This window comes from Sebastes umbrosus, chromosome 10 (genome assembly GCF_015220745.1).
Source record: "Sebastes umbrosus isolate fSebUmb1 chromosome 10, fSebUmb1.pri, whole genome shotgun sequence".
NCBI classification, from domain to species: Eukaryota; Metazoa; Chordata; class Actinopteri; order Perciformes; family Sebastidae; genus Sebastes; species Sebastes umbrosus.
Window position 1 is genome coordinate 31,701,946 of NC_051278.1, and position 22,296 is coordinate 31,724,241.

The 22,296-nt window shown below is 42.2% G+C and overlaps 1 protein-coding gene and 1 long non-coding RNA gene across 4 annotated transcripts in view; one reads left to right on the forward strand and one right to left on the reverse strand.

Moving 5' to 3' along the window:
* camkmt (calmodulin-lysine N-methyltransferase) overlaps nt 1–22,296 on the forward strand; it is a 173,207-nt gene that overhangs the window by 137,457 nt on the left and 13,454 nt on the right. For all 3 annotated transcript variants that reach the window (XM_037781675.1, XM_037781676.1, XM_037781674.1), the window contains 2 exons: nt 1,573–1,647; nt 18,842–18,905. In XM_037781675.1, coding sequence (XP_037637603.1) covers nt 1,573–1,647; nt 18,842–18,905 — 139 coding nt within the window. The remainder of the gene's footprint in view (nt 1–1,572; nt 1,648–18,841; nt 18,906–22,296) is intronic.
* Nucleotides 2,650–10,784, reverse strand: LOC119495321. The gene is made up of 3 exons (XR_005208443.1): nt 10,735–10,784; nt 5,407–5,411; nt 2,650–2,856 (listed from the first exon to the last, which is right to left on the reverse strand). It is a non-coding gene; the product is annotated as an uncharacterized LOC119495321 (long non-coding RNA).

Here is a 22,296-nt window from a genome sequence, read left to right on the forward strand (position 1 = left end):
GGGTTTCTCACAATATTTGCCATTGTTTTGTGTTGTTAATTGATTTCCAACAATAAATATGCAGTATATGTACTTTTGCATTAAGCAAGCATATTTGCTCACTCCCATGTGGATATGAGTATTAAATATTTGACAAATCTCCCTTTAAGATACATTTTGAACAGATAAAAAAATGTGTGATTAATTTCACGATTAACTATGAACAATCATGTGATTTATCGCGATTAAATATTTGAATGGATTGATAGCCCTAGTAAATACCTATAAATTATTTTGTGAAATAAACATATTTTTTCATTTATTTATTTCAATGAGTTATACGGAGTTATACTATGTATTCAAAATAAAATCATCCTTAAAGATTCAGTAGGCAGTATATTTTTTAGCATCATTGGGCAAAAATTCCATAATAACCTTTCAGCATATTGTAATTCAAGTGTTCTGAGAGATAACAAGACTTCTTCACCTCCTCCATGGCTCTGTTTTCAGGCTTTAAAACATCTAGCCCGTGACGGGAGAGAGAGCGTTCCTATTGGCTGTGCTCCGGTCATGTGAGCAGTGCTTGGTATTCTAAATATGGCTCTCGGGTCACAAACGTTCTCATTTTACAGCTAAACCGTGCACTACAAGATGATTCTGAGAACATTTGAGGAGAGAAATAGACATTAACGTAACATGATATTGATTCATATTTGATCAGCGCTGCCTAGTTTGACCGTTTGGCCGGAGTTCGCGAGCAATTGACAGCCGGCTCACATAGACGGAAGATGGACAGCAGACCTCAGATCAGCTCTTACTGCTTGTTTTCCTCCGGTCTGTGAAATCTTGCAGATGCCGTTAGGAGCACTGGAGGACACAGAGGCACATTTTTTTTCAGGTTATCTGTTTCATGTACTACTGTCACGATATAGCGACCGTTTTATAAAAATAACTTTTTTAAATCATATTTGCTCCACTTCAGCTTTTACCCTTAATTCATTATTTCCGTGGACTTTAATGAAAATAGTTGTTTTATCTGATGGCGTTGCTGCCCTGGCATTTGGCCTTTGCCCTTGCCCTATATACTATTTACTATATAGGGTTGTAAATATTGTTTAATAATGTGCAAACCATTTATGTTTACATTCGTAATCATTATACTTTCCGTTTTGTAAACCTGCTTTAGGCAATGGTCATGCCGATAAGATGAGAAAGAGAGAGGACAGTGTGGATGTTGAATAACAACGTGTGTGTGTGTGTGTGTGTGTGTGTGTGTGTGTGTGTGTGTGTGCATGTGTGCGTGCGTGTGTGTGCGCGCGCGCGTTCACATGGTATAAATGTCAAGTGTCATGTCACAAGCTCCCTCTCTTTACCTCACAGATGACATGTCTTCCCTCCATGAGACTTTCTCCAAGTCTCTACTGAAGCAGAAGGAACAGTGGGTGTCAGGGAGCTCAGAGTGTTGGAGAGAAAGAAAGGAAGCGTTGAACGACAAACCGCTGTTCGCCCCGCGGTGCGGTTTCATGAGCTTTCTTCTGTCTCCAGCTCTGCAAATACTAAACTTTGGTTTCTGTTTTATGTGTGTGCTTACAGAGTGGTGAGGTGGGACTGTGACTCAGACATTTCGGCACTAGAGGGTCACTTTGACATTGTCATGTGTGCAGACTGGTAGGTTCACACGCACGCACGCACGCACGCACGCACACACACACACACACACACACACACACTAACACATACACAGATTTATCTCAGTGTGTGCGTTCATGGCGTTAATTTTCATTTTTGCGTGACAGTTCTTGCGTGGCCCCCCCACCAGCGCCTGGACCTTCCCCTGCCTTGTACACACACACACACACACACACACACACACACACACACACACACACACATACATACATGCTCAAATGCCCGCCTGCCTCCATTTTACACCAAATTGCCTCGTTTTCATGCTTGGTGTCCCAGCAAATGGATGACTTAGGCAAATTGCAAATAATTGCGCCTTGACAAGGAAGGAGACACAGTAAGATAAAGAAAGAGTTGAGGGCGGATGGAGGGAGGAGTAGAAATGGAGATGGAAATGGAGAGATAGAGCAACATAAACATAACAATTAGCCTATCGTTCATTGAAATGTAGATCTCGTGGCCAATTGAGAATAACATCTTTTTTATCGCTATCAATTGTACTGTGTGAGGTAAAATGCATCAGGATTCTTAGTGTACAACCATCCTTGGAAAAAACATGAAGAATGAAAAGAATGATATGTGAGAGCAATTGAGAGTTTGCACTGCTCCGTGATTCCCTTCTTTTATTTTTTCTTTGTAGCAAATCAAGCAAAAGGGATGGATTGTGTGACCTCGACTTGTTTACACACATACACACGCGCGCACACACACACACACACACACACACACACACACACACACACACACACACACACACACACACACAAACAAACACACACACACAGACAGGGCTGTAGTGGTAAATAAAATGGTAAGTACCATCTTGCTCATTGCAACTACTGCATTCTGGGCCCACTCAGTACACACCTTCAGTATCTAACAGAGAGAGAAAAAAAGAAAAATCAAACACAATCTGTTATGCTCTGTTTATAATGGAGACATGTTCTGAAATATTATAATGCTCATGTACGCATACTCGCAAAACAGCTCCGATACAACGGCACCGATACCACTTTACAGCAGCACGACGTTAACCTTTCATCAGCATCTTTTGGGTCCTTTCGCTCACGCTCCACCCGTCGCGAGACGGGTCGGCGCTGCGCCCGACCCCGCTGGCCGGGATCCCACCTCAGCCGGCGCGCGCCGGCCCTCACTTTCATTGCGTCACGGGGGTTTGCTTGCACCGTCTGACTCACACGTGGGCCGCGGCACAACGCGGTCGACAGTCGCACCGGGAGCAGGGAGCCCCGTCACGGTGCGGCGAGGTCCGGGCGGGGAGCACTGTAAAGCTGCGGCTGCGAGCCACCTTCGCCCCGAGCCTTTCCAAGCCGACCTAGAGCCGGTCGCGGCGCACCGCCTCGTATGCGGGACTCCCCAGCCTGCCGTGTGTCGCTCACACCCTCCAGCTGGCTGTTAACGAGGGTCTTTTGGCACAGAGAAGTACTCGTATCGGTACTCAGTATCGGCGAGTACCCAAATGTAAGTACTTGTACTCCCACGCGGTTTGAAAAAAGGGGTATCGGTGCATCCCTAGTGTGTAGGATTTGTCAGCATCTAGTGGTGTGATTGCAGATTGCAACCAACTCCGCTCACTCCTCCCTTTCCAAGACTGTGGTAATGTGAGCCGCAGAGTGCAATCTGCGGTAAAGTCATTGGCATTGCTCAGAGGCCATCCTTACCATAGTAGCACTACTTTAGTAACAACTGAAATCAGACGGCGGCTGGCGGTACCGCAGTTTCACTAGCATATCAGAGAATTACGGTGGCCTTCAGGTAACATAAAAATTTCAAAGGCTCCCTTTGGAGCCAGTGTTTTGGTTTGTCCGTTCTGGGCTACTGTAGAAACATGGCCGACTCCATGAAGACGACTCCATGCAGTGCCCTAAGGAGATATGAAGGGCTCATTCTAAACTAACGAAAACACAACGATTCTTATTTTCAGGTGATTATACACTAATCAAAACATAGTTATGAATACTATATTCCATTTCTCCTCATAGATCCCCTGAAATGTTACACAATGTAAAATCAGCGGTTCAGTGGCTTTTCACACACATACTTCTAATTAAACTTTATCAAGCCAATTTTGTATTGATATGACTGAGATGTAATGTTTCTAAATGTCTTCTTCATTTGTTGGATCTCATACCGTCAGAGTTTTCAGACATAAAATACACACTGGTCTCTCCTCATCTCCCACTACATTCATTATTATTTATATTAATATTAAATGTAATTTATTGTGCTGTTAGATTGCTACTAGACCGCCCCGTTAATACAGGTTTGTGTGGGAGAGTAAACAGTTTTTGTCGAAAATGTTGTTTTTGAAAGGCTAAACGGCAACAAATATGGACTGGAGCAGAATATTTTGTTGGATAAAAAAAACATGTTGTGAATTTTGGAAATTATTACATATTTTTTCAATATTTTTTTTAACTTTTGTACCAAGAACTGTGTGTATGTCTTTGAGAGAAAGGGGGGGAGAGAAGGTGGAAAGTAATGTTTCTGTAAGGTATTAATAATAATAATTCTAAGCTTCGAAGCTTCAAACTATTCTGTGCAGTCCTACTTTGTGCCCCACAGTTTGAAAACAACTGCTTTAAAAGGATTAGAGGATTTCAGAACATAAGGAATATTAATTATCAGCATTTAAAGAAAAGCTGAAGTTGTGCCAACCAACCAGGCTAGTCTCGTGCACAAATTAAAGGGACTTTTTGTAATTTCTTACACTCTCTTACTACACGGAAGCACCAAAACCTCTTGGTTGTATCTAGTGAATTCCGTCTGTTAAACAGTGTTGGCCGCGGTCGGAGGACGCGGAGGAGACCGTAGCTTTGGTCTCCAGGACCGGAGTATCTGCTGTACTCTGCTCCTCTGCCTGCTAGCCTTCACTCACACACCGCGCTCGTTCTCACTCTCTCGCTCCCCGCTCACGTGCATGCGCGCACACTACACACTCAGAAGAGTTAGTTTAGCTCTGAGAATATCTAGTGAATGTACAGTGGACGTTTGTGCAGAAATAACTGCTGCAGCTCCTCCAGACCAATAGAGGTTTCCCGTGTCTTGTGAAGTGACGGGGCTCCGCAGCGAGTTACTTTATCGTCTCCGACCAAAACTCCGGTGTCTCCCCTGTTCACTCCGGCCGCGGTCGGGAGGCTGAGGCAGGAAAAGCCAACACTAGGATCAGCATTGATTCATGGAGAGACCTTCGTCTGGTCAGCTAACATTACTGCCAAGCAGCTGAAATATAGAGTGATATTGTGGTTTTAGCTGACGTGTCTCACCTCACTGTTTTGAGCGATGCTCGTTCATGTCTATGTAGAGCGAACACAAGTGCGAGCAACAGGACGCCGACTTTCGCTGACTTAACGGCCACAGGTGTCGCTGTTAACAAGACATTTCTGATTCTTACAAACAGTCCCTTTAAGGTGAGCGAGTTATGGTAGCTTACAGTAGAATATTTAGCTGTGATTCAGTGCAACGTGACAAAGTGTCATCATTTGGAGTATATGTGGCCTCCCAGCAGTCTCTGGGTGGGGTCCTGCCGGGGTACGCCAATGCTCATGTGGGCAGCGATGTAGAAACATGCAGCAGACCTTAAAATCAGCAGACAGACAGATCGGTAGGCCAGAGGGTGTGCAGGTGTGGGAGGAGTTCACTTCAGGCGAAAGGTTAGATGACTCTGGAGGGAGGAGCAGGGGCTTGCCCAGAGTGTTTCAGCAGGAGAGGAGAACTGCTGACCTCGCCTGATATTGTCAGACAATGAAAGGAACACTTTGAGGAACCTTACCCTACTTCTTGGTGGAGCACACTAAGGCAGTTCAAAAAAAGTCTTGCAGTGGTGAGGTACCAGGGATGGACGAAAGTCACCATGAGATGCTGACAGCTAGCGCATCTACGTCCGTTTACCACCACACCTGCACACTGACATATACACACACACACACACACACACACACATACACACACACAAACACATACACACACACACACTGAGAAGATGGACATGCTAGTTGACTATTTTCCTGCTTCACAAACACTGCACAAATTTAGCTTGTGTACAGTGTGTGTGTGTGTGTGTGTGTGTGTGTGTATCTATCAGCGCGAGTGTGTGCATGTGTGCTAAGTGCAGCATTAGCAAACGGCGTTATCATTATTGTAATGTCACGGTCATTACAGGTAATAGTCAGGTACAGCACCCAGCGAGAGAAAGAGAGCCGGAAGCTAATAGAGGATATTTTACCCTGGACTAGTGTGCATGCATGTGTGTGTGTGTGTGTGTGTGTATGTGTGTGTGTGTGTACGATAGACAGAAGCAGATAGTGTGAGAACAGAGTAAATTGCATTTGAATTTTTTGCTATCGCAGGTTCTTCAGATTTCAACATTTCTCTCAGCAGATCCAGGCTTTAGTCATGGTGTCGGCGCGGCATGTGTGTGCTGCAAGATGTTTTTCTCTGTGGTGCCATCTTTTTCTGCATGCGAGTGAGTGACTGCGTGATAATTGCAGTGGTGGTGGTTGAAGAGCGATGGCTGACCGATTAACGGGCGCGTCGTGGTGATGATCGCCTGCGAAAAAGGTCAACAACGCCGGCTTCCACTCCGATTAATTATAGCTCCCGCCGGTAGCAACGGAACCACCGCTGAGAAGCCAAGGGGAGCGAGGAAAGGAGAAGAGTTTGGTGGAACATTGTGTTATCAGCAGTCCATATGTGCTAACTTCTTTGGATATCCTGCCTATCTATGAAGGGGGGGGGCTATTATGCAAAAGAAGATGTGTGGAGTCTTGGAGTGTTTTTTGCCGTTAGAAGTGTTATTTAAGTGCTGGTACTGTGCAAATCTGGTACCGCTCACTGCTTCACCAACTTGAAATTGCAACTCTCGAACGAGACATTATGAATTGCCTCTCTGTGATATGTCATGAAGTCTGAATCATAGGTTAGTATACTGCTAGCGTCAGCTACTGCTGGTCAGTCACAATAGCTGTTGATTAGAAATAGTGCTACAGTTGGTAAATTACTTCTGCTGAAAATGAATACCCTTTAGGGGGAAAGAAAATCTCACCAGTGACCTTCATCATTACAGTATTTTGTCACAAAAATAGGAAACCATAGCCCACCACTGTCATTTTACAGAAAGGCACCCACTTTACGTAAATATTCTTGCCCTCAAAATACACTTGTACTAATGACCTGCTCTGTTCCCTAACCTGTCTAAGCAAATGGTTCATCATGGAACCAACAAAAAGGAGCTATAGAGCAATGGTTCTCAACCTTTTTCATGTTAATGACCCCTAAAACGATACACATTATCATGTACCCTTATTTGATTTATTAAGTTTTCACTTCAGGGACCCCCATCCATACAGTTTTGGAGATAACCGTGGAGGAAGGGAAACCGATGATCGGAATAGTCACTGTTATGACTCTTACTCGCATAGCTAGGGTTAGCTATGCTAAGCTCCACCTCCCCTCCCCCCGCCCTATGTATCTCTTTCCTTCTTTAAACTACATCAACACAGCACTTTTTCTGAGTGTTTACTGTTGCCGCGGATGGGTTTCCATTGCAATTGATGGAAAACCTGGTGCATCTCATACTGCCACTGAAGGGTTGTGCGGCGGTATCAAACGCCGTCGGCCATGCTAAAGTGTCAGTATTTGGCGCCCCGGGACAGAGAACGGGGGAGAGGGTATATTTCTAAGAGTTTTTAACTAGTTAATTGAAAAGAAATGACTCTAAGTGTTTCACAGAGAGAAAGACAAACAATAGTGAAGGAATAGTGTTGTGTGTGTGTGTGTGACAGTGAGAGATTCAGGGGGAGAGAGGGATTCCTGCAGTGGGCATGTGGGTGGCACCGGATCCTTGGCTGGGATGTTGGCATGTCTGCTTTCTCCAAAAGCTGTCCATGTGTGGGCACTGAGATAAAGCCTTAGCTGTTTGTGTGTGTGTGTGTGTGTGTGTGTGTGTGTGTGTGTTTGTGTGCGTGCGTGCGTGCGTGCGTGTGCGTGTGTGAGTTTGTGCATGTGTGTGAGTTTGTGCATGCGTGTGTGTGTGTGTGTGTGCGTGTGTGCTTGTTTCTATTGTATTTTTGTACTGTATCTATGTCATTTGCATCTTCTGTACATGCGTGTACGTGCACTTTTTATGCACACACACCTATTTTGTGTTTCACTTTAAGCAGGGGTCAGCGACCTGCGGCTCCGGAGCCACATGTGTCTCTTTAGCTCCTCTCAAGTGGCTCCCTGTGGATTTTTTAAAAAAACATTAGTGGAAATGAATAACTGTTTTTTTGTTTACATTTTCATTTTTATTTATCATTGTTGTAGGTCTATGGTACGACGGTACAACGGAGTATTAGGGCCACATTGAGGAAAGAAAATAAATCTGAGATTTCGAGAAAAAAGTCATTATATTACTTAAATAAAGTCATAATATTATAAAGTAGTAATTTTACGTGTTATTTTCGTAAAGTTATGACTTTATTTTCGTAATATTACGACTTTTTCCTCGTAAAGTTATGACTTTAATCTCGTAATATTGCGACTTTTTTCTCGTAATATAATGACTTTATTCTCGTTATATTACGACTTTTTTCTCGAAAAGTTTTGGTTTATTCTCGTAACCTTACGACTTTTTTCTCGTAATATTATGACTTTATTCTGGAAATCTCAGATCTTTATTCCCTCAATGTGGCCCTAATACTCCATAGTACATTAGCTCTTTGGCCCTCACTGCATTAGACTTATTAACTATATTCTTAGACTATAAACTGTGTTACCTTCATCGCAATGCTCAAATGTTTTGCGGCTCCAGACAGATAGTAGTAATCAAAAGTAGCCTTTTGATAGTAAAGGTTGCCGAGCCCTGACTTAAAGGAATACTTCACCCCCCAAAATGACCATTTGTATATCAGTTAATCAAACCGTATTACCTTGAATTCTTGACAAACACATAGTTTTTTCCGCATGCCTCCACGGTGAACAAAGTTATATGCTCACTACTTCCCAAACACATGCATTTTCGCTAAAACAGGATCAAGCGTGACTGTTTAAGTGTTTTAACTAGTAAGGTTTGAGCAAAAAATGCCTTTGCTCGGGAAGTAGTGAGCATACAACTGGATAAATGAGACTCGGATTATACTGCACAAGTTGTGTGAGAGTTTGTAAATGGATGTTTTGATGTAGTTTTGCTGTTGTTAAACGCGGCCCCCATTTACTTCAATTTAGCAAGACTTTTCTCCATTGTTTGGATTCTTCCTTTACCGTGGAGGCATGCGACAATGCACATAATTCCAGGTAACTCAGGCTGAGTGATTGATAAGCAAATGGTAATTTTGGGGGTGAAGTGGGGGTTAAAGAGCTGACTGTTATACCTCCCTCCTGAAATCAGAATGCTTCATCCCTGGACACTGGCTTCTTGAAAGGCGCTATATAAGTCCAATTTATTATTGGATTAGGAACTTTGCACACTATGGGCCTCATGCAGGAGGCGATATACAAACAAATCCTAAATGTTTTCTTATTTTTGCTTTTCTTTAAGAAGAAGAGGAAGTAGAAAGTAAGTGGTCAAGAGCACTCTTATCTTAAGATAAGAAAAACCATCTTGTTTTCACAGTCCACAAATTGTTTGTCCAACGCAAGGAAACAAAAGTTTTAAATTTGAGGAACATAAAAAAACACATGAATATCATATAATCAAATTTAGATTATTGTATGTTTTAAAGTAATTATAATGATTGGATTATTAAAGAAATACTATTGGTCCATTGATCCCAATTAAGACTATAAAAACCCTTGCATGATATTGCGTGCGTTCAGCTTCTGACTGACAACCGTTTACTGTTAACCAGCAGTAAGAATTTGATGAGCTTGGCTTGGATCTTGAGGAGTTGTAGCATTTATTCTTTGACAAACTGTACACACACTGCACTGCTATTCGCCATCACACACGCGGCCTGTCTGACGCTCGCTAGCGTTACGCCGCGCTGACAGAGTACGCCAGGCATCTAACCACCTCACAGCTAAACTAAATGATGACTGGGAAAGTGGCTGCATGTGTCCACGACAATGCACGCAGCATTGTGGCTGCTAACTCTCCCGGTCTGCTGAACTGGAAATCAGGTGTCTGTTGTGCTCATACAGTGCAGCTGGCGATAAATGATGGATTTAACCTGTTTGTGCATCAGCTTATCGTTGCAGCTGGGCGGCCTATTAGACACTACAACCACAGCACCTCTGCATGTAAGGCACTAATCTTGTCGGTTAGCGGTTGAGGGTCGGTTAACGAGGGTCGGCTATGTATCGAGCATCTTATCTAATTTCATTTTCTTTTTACAGCATTTTTTTCTTTCCAAGTCTTGGGCATGTGACAGAATATTTGCAGTGTTTAGGGAACGTTACTTACGCTAATACCTGCCCTTATATGGTGTGTGGGGGGTGGTGGTGCCCATGCTAATGCCTTACATAGTGTTTAGGGGGTGTTACCTATGCTAATAATAAACAATCGGCCACACGCCTCCAATTTATGATCAAGTGGGATTCATCATTAAGCAAACCTGTGTAAGAGCAGATTTGGATGGACAAGAATGTTTGGTGCATCTGGAGGTGACTTCTCTTACTTTTTCTCTTAACAGAAAATTAAGAGAAAACATGACAGAAATTCAAGAGAATGTTGCTGCATGAGGCCTATTGCTGGTACATATACAGTAGGGATGCACCAATACCACTTTTTTTCAGGCCGAGTACAAGTACTTACATTTGGGTACAAAAGACCCTCATTAACAGCCAGCTGGAGGGTGTAAGCGAAACACGGCAGGCTGGGGAGTCCCGCATACGAGGCGGTGCGCCGCGACCGGCTCTAGGTCGGCTTGGAAGGGCTTGGGGCGAAGGTGGCTCGCGGCCGCAGCATTAAAGCGCTCCCCGCCCGTACCTGGCAGCCCTCTCTCCTCGCCGGGGACGGCCCCCTGCTCCCTGCAAGGGGGCTCGGCCCACGTCAAAGTCGCCAGGGGTCTGCGGCGATGTCGGCAACCCACCCGACCCGTTTTGAAACACAAACCAAGGATTCTAACACACGTGCAAGTCAGAGGGTGCAAGCAAAACCCCTTGGCGTAATGAAAGTGAGGGCCGGCGCACGCTGGCTGAGGTGGGATCCCGGCCCAGCGGGGTCGGGCGCACCACCGGCCTGTCTCACCCGCACCGTCGGGGACGTGGAGTGAAAGTGAAGTGGTATTGGAGCCGTTTTGCGAGTACGAGTACATGAGCACAGTATTGGACCCTAATGCATCCCTAATATACAGTAAACACCAACACGTCTCTGTTGAAAGCTCTCTGGATGGATCAAGAAACATCGCTTTTATCATTTATGTTTTATTTATTAAACAAAGACATTATCATCCTCTTCTGGGCCCTTCTGTACTTCCCACTGCACTATTGATCAGAATATGTCAATTGTGGAGGATCTTATGTCAAGCTTCATGCTTCATTACACTCTGTACGATATCACAATATCACATCGCGGATACAAAATGTGTCAATATTTTTGGTTAATGCATGGTTTATTTGATCTCTTATCTTTTTCGGTGCTATGCACAATTAGGATTCTTAGAGGCAGACTTATGTTGTCAACATTGTCTCTTCCTTTTCTTTTGTTTTTTATCCGTGTCCGTATGATTTTCTTCAGAATTGGGCCCCTTTTTCATTTGAAAAACAGCAGCACTTTGTTTTGTGACAGTGGAATGAAACAGTGTCTACATACTGTGTGACTCCAAATTAAAATTATTCGAATTTCTGTCTGAGGTCTACTGAACATTTTAACCACACTAAAGTAATGAGAAAATACTTTCTATTCTTTTTTTCTTTTTTTCTGATGGGATGACAGTTCAGGGCTTAAATAGTGTCTGTGATGAATATGTGATCAGATCTCAAGGTTGTAGCTACAGGTGATGGTGTGCAACATTTATAACTGTTTAAAATTGTAATGATTCTGCCTTTTTGCCAAGAAAAATCTGAAAACAGATCTCAATGGTATGTTAATTGATTTTAGATTCAATTTCGTTAAACATTAACCAAAAAAAGCGAGAGGTGTCCAGCCTGTTTACCACTTCAACACAGTTATTCTTAGATGCACACTTAGTGTCCCTGCCAAGAAAAGTGTAAATCACTTTCAACTACACACATACATCTTTGTATACTAATAGGATGACAGAGTGAAACCAGTGTTGTGCTGCCTGATCGTTTTGGAATTAACTGAGTTTACAAGAGGGTCTAGATCAGGGGTCAGCAACCTTTACTATCAAAAGAGACATTTTAGGCAAAAAAAAAGGAGCCGCAAAACATTTGATCATTGTGATGAAGGTAAACAGTTTATAGTCTTAGTATATGGTATATACAGTAAGTCTAATGCAGTGAGGGACAAATTGTAAATTTCTTACGGAGTATTAGGGCCACATTGAGGGAAAAGAAATTTCGAAAATAAAGTCATAATATTACGAGCAAAAAAGTCCTAATACTGCAAGAACAAAGTCATAATTTAACGTTAAAAAGAAGTCGTAATATTACGAGAATAAAGTCGTAACTTTCCGAGAAAAAAAGTTGTAATATTACGAATATAAAGTCATAACTTTACGAGAAAGAAAGTTGTAATATTACGAGAAATAAAGTAATAACTTTACGAGAAAAAAAAGAAAAAAAGACGTTAAATTACTACTGTATAATATTACGACTTTATTCTCATAATATTATGACTTTATTCTCGATATCTCAGATTAATTTTTTTCCCTCAATGTGGCCCTAATACTCCATCGTACCGTCGTACCATAGACCTACAACAATGATACAAATGAAAATGAAAATGTAAACAAAAAACAGATCATCATTTCCATTTTTATAAATCCACAGGGAGCCACTGGAGAGGGGCTAAAGAGATGCATGTGGCTCCGGAGCCGCAGCTTGCTGACCCCTGGTCTAGGTTAACACACTTACTGCACTTCATTAGCTCTATATTTAGTGTTTAAGTTTGTTATTTTTTATTTTTTTTTGTGTACACGGTCACAAGGTTGTGTTGCTATTCCAATCTTCAGTGACTTCATGTTTTCCCACATGACAGCATATGTAGTAAGAGACAATTTCCCGGATGGTCTGGGATTGAATAATATGAAATTAAAAAAAAAATACATATCAACAAAATTTACAGAAAACTGAAAGTTTGACTTACTGACTAATACCAGAAATGTTGTCTGTTCAAATCTGCCAAGATTTGAACAAAAGCTAGGATAGTACTGCCTCTTGTGTTTAAGACAGACACCTAAAGTCCTGAAACAGATGTATATATGATACTTAGGGCTGTCAAAGTTGAGGCGATATTAAAGCATTAATGCAAATTTGTTTTAACGCCACTGATAACACATTAACGCAACTTGCGACTTTTAGGTTGTAGCGGACTCAGTTTTAAAGCTAGAGTAAAGATACTGGTATCATATGAAACTAGAAAAACCTAATGAATCAATTGGTACCAATCATGTCCCAATCACCAATGTCATACTAGCTTGTTGCAAAGGAGGCTCAGTAACGCTCTAAACTTACGCTAAATTTTGGTGAGGAAAAACTGTCATGGCCATTTTCAAAGGGGTCATCTTTATATTAATCATATTTTGTTATGCTAAATGCAGTACCTGTGAGGGTTTCTAGACAATATCTGTCATTGTTTTGTGTTGTTAATTGATACATATATACATATATTTGCATAAAGCAGCATATTTTCCCACTCCCATGTTGATAAATGTATGATAAGTGGAAAGCATGTGTGATTTATTTGTGATTAATAGCGATTAATCATGGACAATCATGTGATTCGTCGCGATTATATAATTGAATCGATTGACAGCCTTATTAAATATGTATTCAGGCCATGCTTAAATATGTTATTTAACAGATGAATACTTTAAGTTTGTGAAAAACATTTCAGCCACTGATTATAGTCGTTACAACATTTGAAACACAGCTTGTGCTTTAAAGAGACTTCACTTCAGCATTTCAGCTTATCAACATTGACTAAAGGAAAGAGAAAAAACCCACTGATGAATGGTTCCCAGTGTGTAATATCCCGTGTTAAACACATTGCTACGGTATACTCATGTATTTGCTAAAGCTGTGTTGGTAGCTATTATACCTTATCAGGATTTCTGCAAAGCAGAAAAGTTTGGTAAGACTGAAAATGAAAAGATGTCAATAATTTGGTATCTGAGACAAACTGAAGCCGAGGCTGGTTATGATTTTCATTGTTCAGTATCAGCTCTTGGCTCATTATTGTGGGTTTTATGTTGTTAATTGATTTCCAATAATAAATATATACATACATTTGCATAAAGCAGCATATTTGCCCAATCCCCTATTGATAAGCGTATTAAATACTTGACGAATCTCCCTTTAAGGTACATTTCGAACAGATATAAAATGTGCAATTAATTATTGATTAATTGTGATTCCCTATACAATCACGCCATTAATCGCGATTAAATATTTTAATCGATTGACAGCCCTAATGATATTATAAGTATGCTACGTCTTGAGATAACTTCTGTTGTGATTTGATGCTATACAAAAATAAATTGATTTGATTTGAATTGATATGTGTCGTTAGGTAATACATTTTAATATCTAAGTAATGCAAATAAAATGAAAAAAATTGCATCTTAACCCTTAAATTTCCACCTGGGAAAATGAGGCTTAATAGATGATGTCATGTGTTTCCATGGGCTCACCCTTGCAGCCTTGACGACATCCTGCATGTTCACATATGTGTGTAAGCAGACAAATATAGCAGCAACGCCCTCCCACACACACACACACACACACACACACGCTTTGTGCCCTTTGACCTGCAGTCAGTTTTGACTGGAGTTCTGGGCTGTCCTGGGTGGGAGGGGTCAGTCTGGGACAATAGGTCTCTGCTGGTCTGGGGGCATCAGAGGTGACTTTAAAGGGGGAGTCCACTCAATATGAGAGTCCATGAATATTATTACACTGGCATTATTAAACTGTGACTCCTAACCAAACAATGTAATAGACTGGGAGAGATTCTTCTGAGTGGCAATGTCCCACAAGAATATCACTTTACATTGTCTACATTTTATTATACATTTAAAGCAGGGCTGTCAATCAATTAAATAGTTCATCCCGATTAATCATAAATTATTCACCCATTTTTTATCCGTTCAAATGAACCATAAAGGGAGATTTGTCATGTATTTAATACTCTTGTCAACGTGGGAGTTGGCAAATATGCTGCTTTATGGAAATGTATGTATATATTTATTATTGGAAATCAATTAACAACACAAAACAATGACAGATATTGTCCAGAAACCCTCACAGGTACTGCATTTAGCATAAATAAATATGCTCAAATCATAACATGGCAAACTGCAGCCCAACAGACAACAACAGCTGTCAGTGTGTCAGTGTGCTGACTTGACTATGACTTGCCACAAACTGCATGTGATTATCATGAAGTGGGCATGTCTGTAAAGGGGAGACTAGTGGGTACCCATAGAACCCATTTACATTCACTGATCTGGAGGTCAGAGGTCAAGGGACCCATTTGAAAATGGTCATGCCAGTTTTTCCTCGCCAAAATTTAGCCCAACTTTGGAGCATTGTTTTGCCTCCTTCCTGAAAAGCTAACATGACAATGGATTCCTAATGTTTTGTAGTTTCATATGATATCCAGACCTTCACTCTAGCTTTAAAACTGAACATGCTACAGCCTCTGTAAGACCGCAAAGTCGGTCGGGTTTGCCCGCAATCCCGAGGGTCTCAGGGTTAAAGGAAAACTTTTCATCAGCAACGACTGCGATCCTTTTTTGTTTTCTATTCAACTTTTGCCCTCTTAATGACATGATGTCCTTCCCCTGCCCTTAGTTTGTGTGTGTGTGTGTGTGTGTGTGTGTGTGTTTGTTTCAGCTGTTGCCTTAGCTCCTCCACCCAACTAGCTCACTTCCTTGTTTTCCTTACCACTCACTTTTCCCGTGAACTGATATCTGTGGCAAAATAAACCAAACACAAACCTCTCACCTTTCAAGTCAAATAAACTTCGACCCTCTGTCTAACCTTAGAAGAATAACAAGCTCCACACATACGTACATGCATCCTGCTGTTTTGTCTAGGCATGGGGCGGAGATGCAGGGGGGAGATTCTGTGACGTGCACCTCTCAGTCCTCACTGGGATCAGAGGATTTTGTGATTGGAAAGTTGCGTCCAGATTGCCACTCCGCTGGCCAGTTGGACGGATGTGCAGGATTATGTCAAATCTGCACTGTATTGTTGCATTTTAGTCAAATTACTCCACTCTCATCTGTGATAATAGGTACAAACGCACACACACACACACGCGCACACACACACACACACACACACACACTCTCACACACACACACACACACACATCGCTCTACTTACTCGTGTAATGGATTGAAATGTGTCTTTGTGGATCTGGATATAGAGACAGGTGTTACTTTGTTTAGAATGATTGGAGTCGATTTGGGCCTGTGTGTGTGTGTGTGTATGTATGTGTGTGTGTGTGTGTGTGTGTTGCATTTATCTCCATCCCATTTAAAACTCCCCATTATGTAAAATCAACTTGATTTCAACAAGCACATTTTGTAGTGATAAAGAAATTAACACTTAATTGTAATTTAATTTATATTTTTAAATTTATATGAGGGTGTCATGACACATAAATGACCACATGAACTTTTGTCAATATTTAACTCACATTTCTGTCCACTGAAATTCTAAGAAATGTTCTTGTAGTCCTAAAATTAATTTTTTTTGTCACATCCTCTACTTTATTTAAATCAAACAATGAATATGCAGAGGGGATTGTGACGTCCCACAATTTGCAGTGTGAAAATTGTAATTATTTTAACTTAAACTTTATTTTAAAATGTATTTATTTATTATTCGTCATATGCATACATGAAATTTGACCTCTGCATTTAACCCATCCTAAGCATTTTAGGAGCAGTGGGCTGCTGCGAAGCGCCGGGGGAGCAACTTGGGGTTCAGTGTCTCGCTCAAGGACACTTTGACATGTCGACAGTATAGGGACTGGGGATTAGACCGCTGACCTTCTGGTTAAAAGATGACCCGCTTTATACCCACTGATCTTGGCGGAGTAGCGTTCGAAATGATTGGCGGAGTAGCGTCCGCTCGGTCACATGACTTGGTCACGGGGTCCCAACGTCACGCCGTCGTCACGGCTTGCGCTCCAGCCTCGGTCTGGGTCTCACTCACATGAACGGAGGAAGGGAAATAACTCTGGATTCAGCTGTTAGTGCGTTTCACAACTTTAAAAACTGATTTTTTAAAATAAGGGCTATTAGACGTCTCTTTCCCAGTGTAAGTCTATGGGAAAAAGTCTTTTTGACACGGAAGTTGCAGTACCGCCGTTTGGCCGCTACGAAAGTCCCGATCGACGACCGGCGCACTTCCTAGGGGCTTGGGTGACGCGCAATGAGTGCACAAGCAGAGTGCGTGCAGGTAGACAGGTAGATAGCCCATCCATTCATTTCATTCAGGCCAAATGAAATGATTGGATGGGCTACCTACTGTACCTACCTACATACCTGCCTGCCTGCCTCACGCACTCTGCCTGTGCTCCCCGGGTTTATTACAGTCCTTTGAAAGCCACAGAGACTGGATATTTTTCATTTATTTTGGTCAGAGCATTTAATTTATTAATTGCTGTCAGGTTGTGATGAGAATTTCAACAAATATAACAAATAGGGCTGTCAGAGTTAACATGACAATAACGTATTAACGCTAATTGTTTTTAACTCCACTCATTTCTTTAACTTATTAACGCAACTTGCAATTTTTAGGTTTTAGATGTCCTACTAGCTTGTCGGGAATGAGGCTAAATAACGCTACAAACATGCGCTAAATTTTGGCAAGGACAAACTGGAATTGCCATTTTCACAGGGGTCACTTGACCTCTGACCTCCAGATATATGAATGTAAATGGGTTCTATGGTACCCACGAGTCTCCCCTTTACAGACATGCCCACTTTATGATAATCACATGCAGTTTGGGGCAAGTCATAGTCAAGTCAGCACACTGACACACTGACAGCTGTTGTTGCCTGTTGGGCTGCAGTTTACCATGTTATGATTGGAGCATATTGTTTTATGCTAAATGCAGTACCTGTGAGGGTTTCTGGATCAATATCTGTCGTTGTTTTGTGTTGTTAATTGATTTCCAATAATAAATATATACACACATTTGCATAAAGCAGCATATTTGTCCACTCCCATGTTGATAAGAGTATTAAATACTTGACAAATCTCCCTTTAAGGTACATTATGAACAGAAAAAAATGTGTGATTAATGTGCGATTATTCATGGTCAATCATGCGATTAATCGTGATTAAATATTTGAATCGTTTGACAGCCCTAAGTCAAACATGTCTTATACACCAATACAAAGGCCTACAGTACACCATGTGCACACACTCCACTGCAGAGCACCCTGATAATGTGATAGAAATCAGTTAAACTAATTAGTAAGTTGTGACTTATCGTCATACAGCGGCAGTGTTGTACATAATTGTGAAAAAGACATGGACGCACAAATGCTCTAATTCCCGTGCACACAGTCTCTCCCCCACACACACCTGCAAGATACAGTCCGGCGGTGTTTTAATGTACAATGAAACCAGTTAATTAGATTTTATTAACATTTATTTTCTGATTTATTTTTTCCTTTTGTGTTTTGTTTTTTTGTTCTTATATCTTCATATTAACTTCAGAGCGCACACTCCAGGTATTAATTCCACAAATTCAAGGTGCTTTTTGCGGCGCTTTGAAGTGTCCCAGTAAAAGTGTGTGTGTGTGTGTGTGCGTGCACACGTGTGTGTTTACTGCAAGCGGTGTTTGATTTTCTGATGTTCTGCATTCCTGTCAGCGTGTCGACGGCAGACTGAGGGGAATACACACGGAAAACCCAAACGTAAACAAAAAGGAAGAGCATCTTACTCATGCAAATTGTTTTTCCCTTCTTCCTGTTGGTGGATTTATTTGTGAACAAAAGACAATAAATAGCCTGCTGCTTTATCTGGAGCTGCTATCATAAGAATACATTCTAACCTGTCTCTCTCTCTCTCTCTCTCTCTCCCTCCCCAGTTTGTTTCTCGACCAGTACAGAGCCAGCCTGGTTGATGCTATAAGGAGATTACTGCAACCCAACGTAAGTGTGTGTGTGTTTGCCTCTGTGTGTGTGTGTGTGTGTATATATCTCTGCTTATCCCCTTCCTCTAAATCACCACCCACTCTCCTCAATCATAATTAGGCCTCGCCCCAAAACCCTATACACATTAATAGTCTGACAGGATTAATATCATGTAATGCTTTAATGCTTATTATGAGCAACTTGAATGCGTCTCTCTGATCTCCGTCCCTCTCTCTGTCCTGCCTTCCCTTAATCATAAATCTGAGGCAACTTCTCCCTTTTGGCCTCACGATAAGACCCCACGCTGTGACAGTCAAAGCAAATGCGGGAGGGAGAGAAAAAAAAGCAAAAAGGCTGGAAGAGATAGGGTTGAGGTTTCTATTCATCTGAGGGAAGAGGGGTACGTTTAAAGTACAGAGGCCAGAATATCTGTTTATGAAAAAGAGGTGAGAACTGGAGGGAAGGAGATAGGGGAGAAGAAGGAGAGGAGGAGGAGGAGAGGACACGGGAAGGGATGAGGGAGGAGAGAGATGGATGGGAGAGATGGAAGGAAAGGAGGAGGGAGAGGAGCGATGGAAAATTTGGCTTCATTTAGAATCTCAACATTGATTTTGTTGTTTTATTTTATATACATGGTGCAACAGAAACATGCAGGTTATAACGTGATTTGCAGTTCAGCACCAAGTTATTGAATGGTCAGTTCACCCAAATCACAAAGAAACAAACTAAAACCAAATTTAAACCAGCAGTAGGCAGTATATTTTTGGCATCATAAGGGCTTAAATTCCATAATAACCTTTCAGCATATTGTAATTCAAGTGTTCTGAGAGATAACTAGACTTCTGTTCCTCCTCATGGCTCTGTTTTCAGACTTTAGAAAATCTAGCCCATGACGGAAGACTTTGACCAATCACAGGTCATTTCAGAGAGAGAGAGCAAACTCCAATCAAACGCTGTTCCAACACAAACTACACGGAAGCACCAAAACTGCATAGTTATATCTAGTGAAGCCCGTCTTGCAAAACAGTGTCAACTCTCTAGCCCCCCCGACCGCGGCCAGACAACACAGGGGAGACCGTAGCTTTGGTCTCCAGGACCGGAGTCGATGCTGTGTCTGTTCCTCTGCCTGCCTGCTTGCCTTCACTCACACACCGCGCTCGTTCTCACTCGCTCCACCTCTCACGTGCATGCGTGCACACACTACACACTGCAGAAGAAAGGAGTCTGACGCAGGACAACACTAGGATCAGCATTGATTCATGGAGAGACCTTCGTCTGGTCAGCTAACATTACTGCCAAGCAGCTGAAATATAGAGTGATATTGTGCTTTTAGCTGACGTGTGTCGCCTCACTGTTTTGAGCGATGCTCGTTCATGTCTATGTAGAGAGAGCACAAACACAAGTGCGAGCCACAAGACGCGGACTTTCGTTGACTTAACGGCCACAGGTGACGCAGTTAACAAGACATTTCTGATTCTTACAAACAGTCCCTTTCAATGCGTGAGAAAATAAGTTTAGAAAATAGGTGAACTAACCCTTTAAATGTATTTAAAATCCAGTTTCTTTATTACATTTGTAACAAACGGCAGAGGTGACCAGAAAGACAAAAGGATTATTGGGTTCAGGGTTGTTGCCAGCAGTGACACGCGTTTCCTCAGCTGACATTTCAGACGGGGACATGCGCACTACCACCTACAGCGTGTCTCGGTTGCAGTTGAACGCGAAAGCTGCTGTTGTCGAACGACAGACCTGACATCTGGCCATTGTTGTACATCTGTGTGTTAAGTCTCTCTTCATGTCTCTCTCTCTTTAATCCAGCGGAGATAATTCGGGGGCTAATATGATTTGAGTGTCGGCCATCAGACTGTCGCTGCCACAACAAGCTTTGCCAAATATTTAATAATTTGCTAAGCTGATTAAGCAATTAACAAAGCAATTAATTCTCCTATCTAATGGCACTAATTTGTTGTTTCTGACAAAGGTGGTCTATCCGGTGGGCTGGATCCCCTTAATCAGCTGATTAGTGCTGGGAGGAGTTGTTTGTTTGCTTTTTGCTGTGTGTTTAGAGAGAGGAGGGGGGGGATGCAAATGGATATACAGATGAAATATCATCTGTCAGGCATCGTGATCCTGCTTTTGTGTTCATTTTGCTCGTGTTTTGTACGTCTGCTGTGTGTTTGTGTGAGCATCCCTCTTTGCTCCATTTAGTTAAAACAATAATAACATGATCGACATGAAATACAACTGAACGCTGAAGGATTTCAAAGAAACTTTGAACCTGTTGGTAATCCTCTTAGTGTTTGCAGGAAGTCTGTAATGCATGCGCACGTACAAACTGTCTCTCTCACGCACACACAGACACAAACACTTGTACACGTCACATGAAATCACAACCTACACATGTGTGTTCACATTTCCAGGGTTGGTCGGGTTAGTAGAGCTTTATTTTTTGGGGGGTTTATCTTCTAATATGTACCTGGTAAAAATCAAAGGAAAGAGAGACATACTGGCAACTTACTGTGTATGTGTAAAGCTAAACAATAAATGTTAGGAGAAATGAGGTGTGAAAATGATGTGTGAAGTTCTCCGTAAATGGACTGTGCCACATGGGCCCTGTTCAGACTTGTTATTAACATGTGTCCTGACTCCTGAGTGATCCGATCACAAGTGGATTAGCTCTAAGTACAGGTGTGAACACACTCAAGACGCATTGAGGGCGCATTGAGATCCGATCTGTCAGACCACATTCAGAGGTGGTCTGGGCCACATAGGGCCACATTCTTTTAGCAGTGTGTACGCCAATGTGTCAGAGGCCACATCAAGGACCGCCTACTCAACTGACGTCTCGCTTGGATCCGCGGGGGGGGGGGGGGGAGTAGTGTCTAGAATGGAACCCGCAAGTTTGGGGAAACCCTCGCGAGATTGTTAAGGTTAGGCATTGATCTTGAATGGTTGAGGTTAGGACAGGTCGTCGGGCAGCGAGTCTCACTAGAGCAAGTTTTTGTAGATCTCAGATCAGATTTTTCAATTTGCCGGTTACCTTGTAGACACAACCTTCTCGTGTGAATAAACACGCAGACGCGAGCGATTGTCTCTCTGAAATGGCTTCTGTGCACTACTGTATCCTGTCGGTACAACTGGATTTTATTTATAGGCTATTGCAACATATCAGACTAGGCACGGGGGAGTGCATTATTATCATACTGTCGGAGATGTGTCGGTGTGTTTGTTACGGTGCTGTGCACGATGCTGATACGATACACCCACCCGCCCGCTCGCTCTCATCCCCGGCTCTCTAAAGCTCTGTACCCCGTTGTTGCCTGACAAAGGTGACAATGTCAGCGGCACGGAGGTCCCCGGGGACCATCGGTACAATAACCTTATATTTTGATGTTAATAATATGTACCC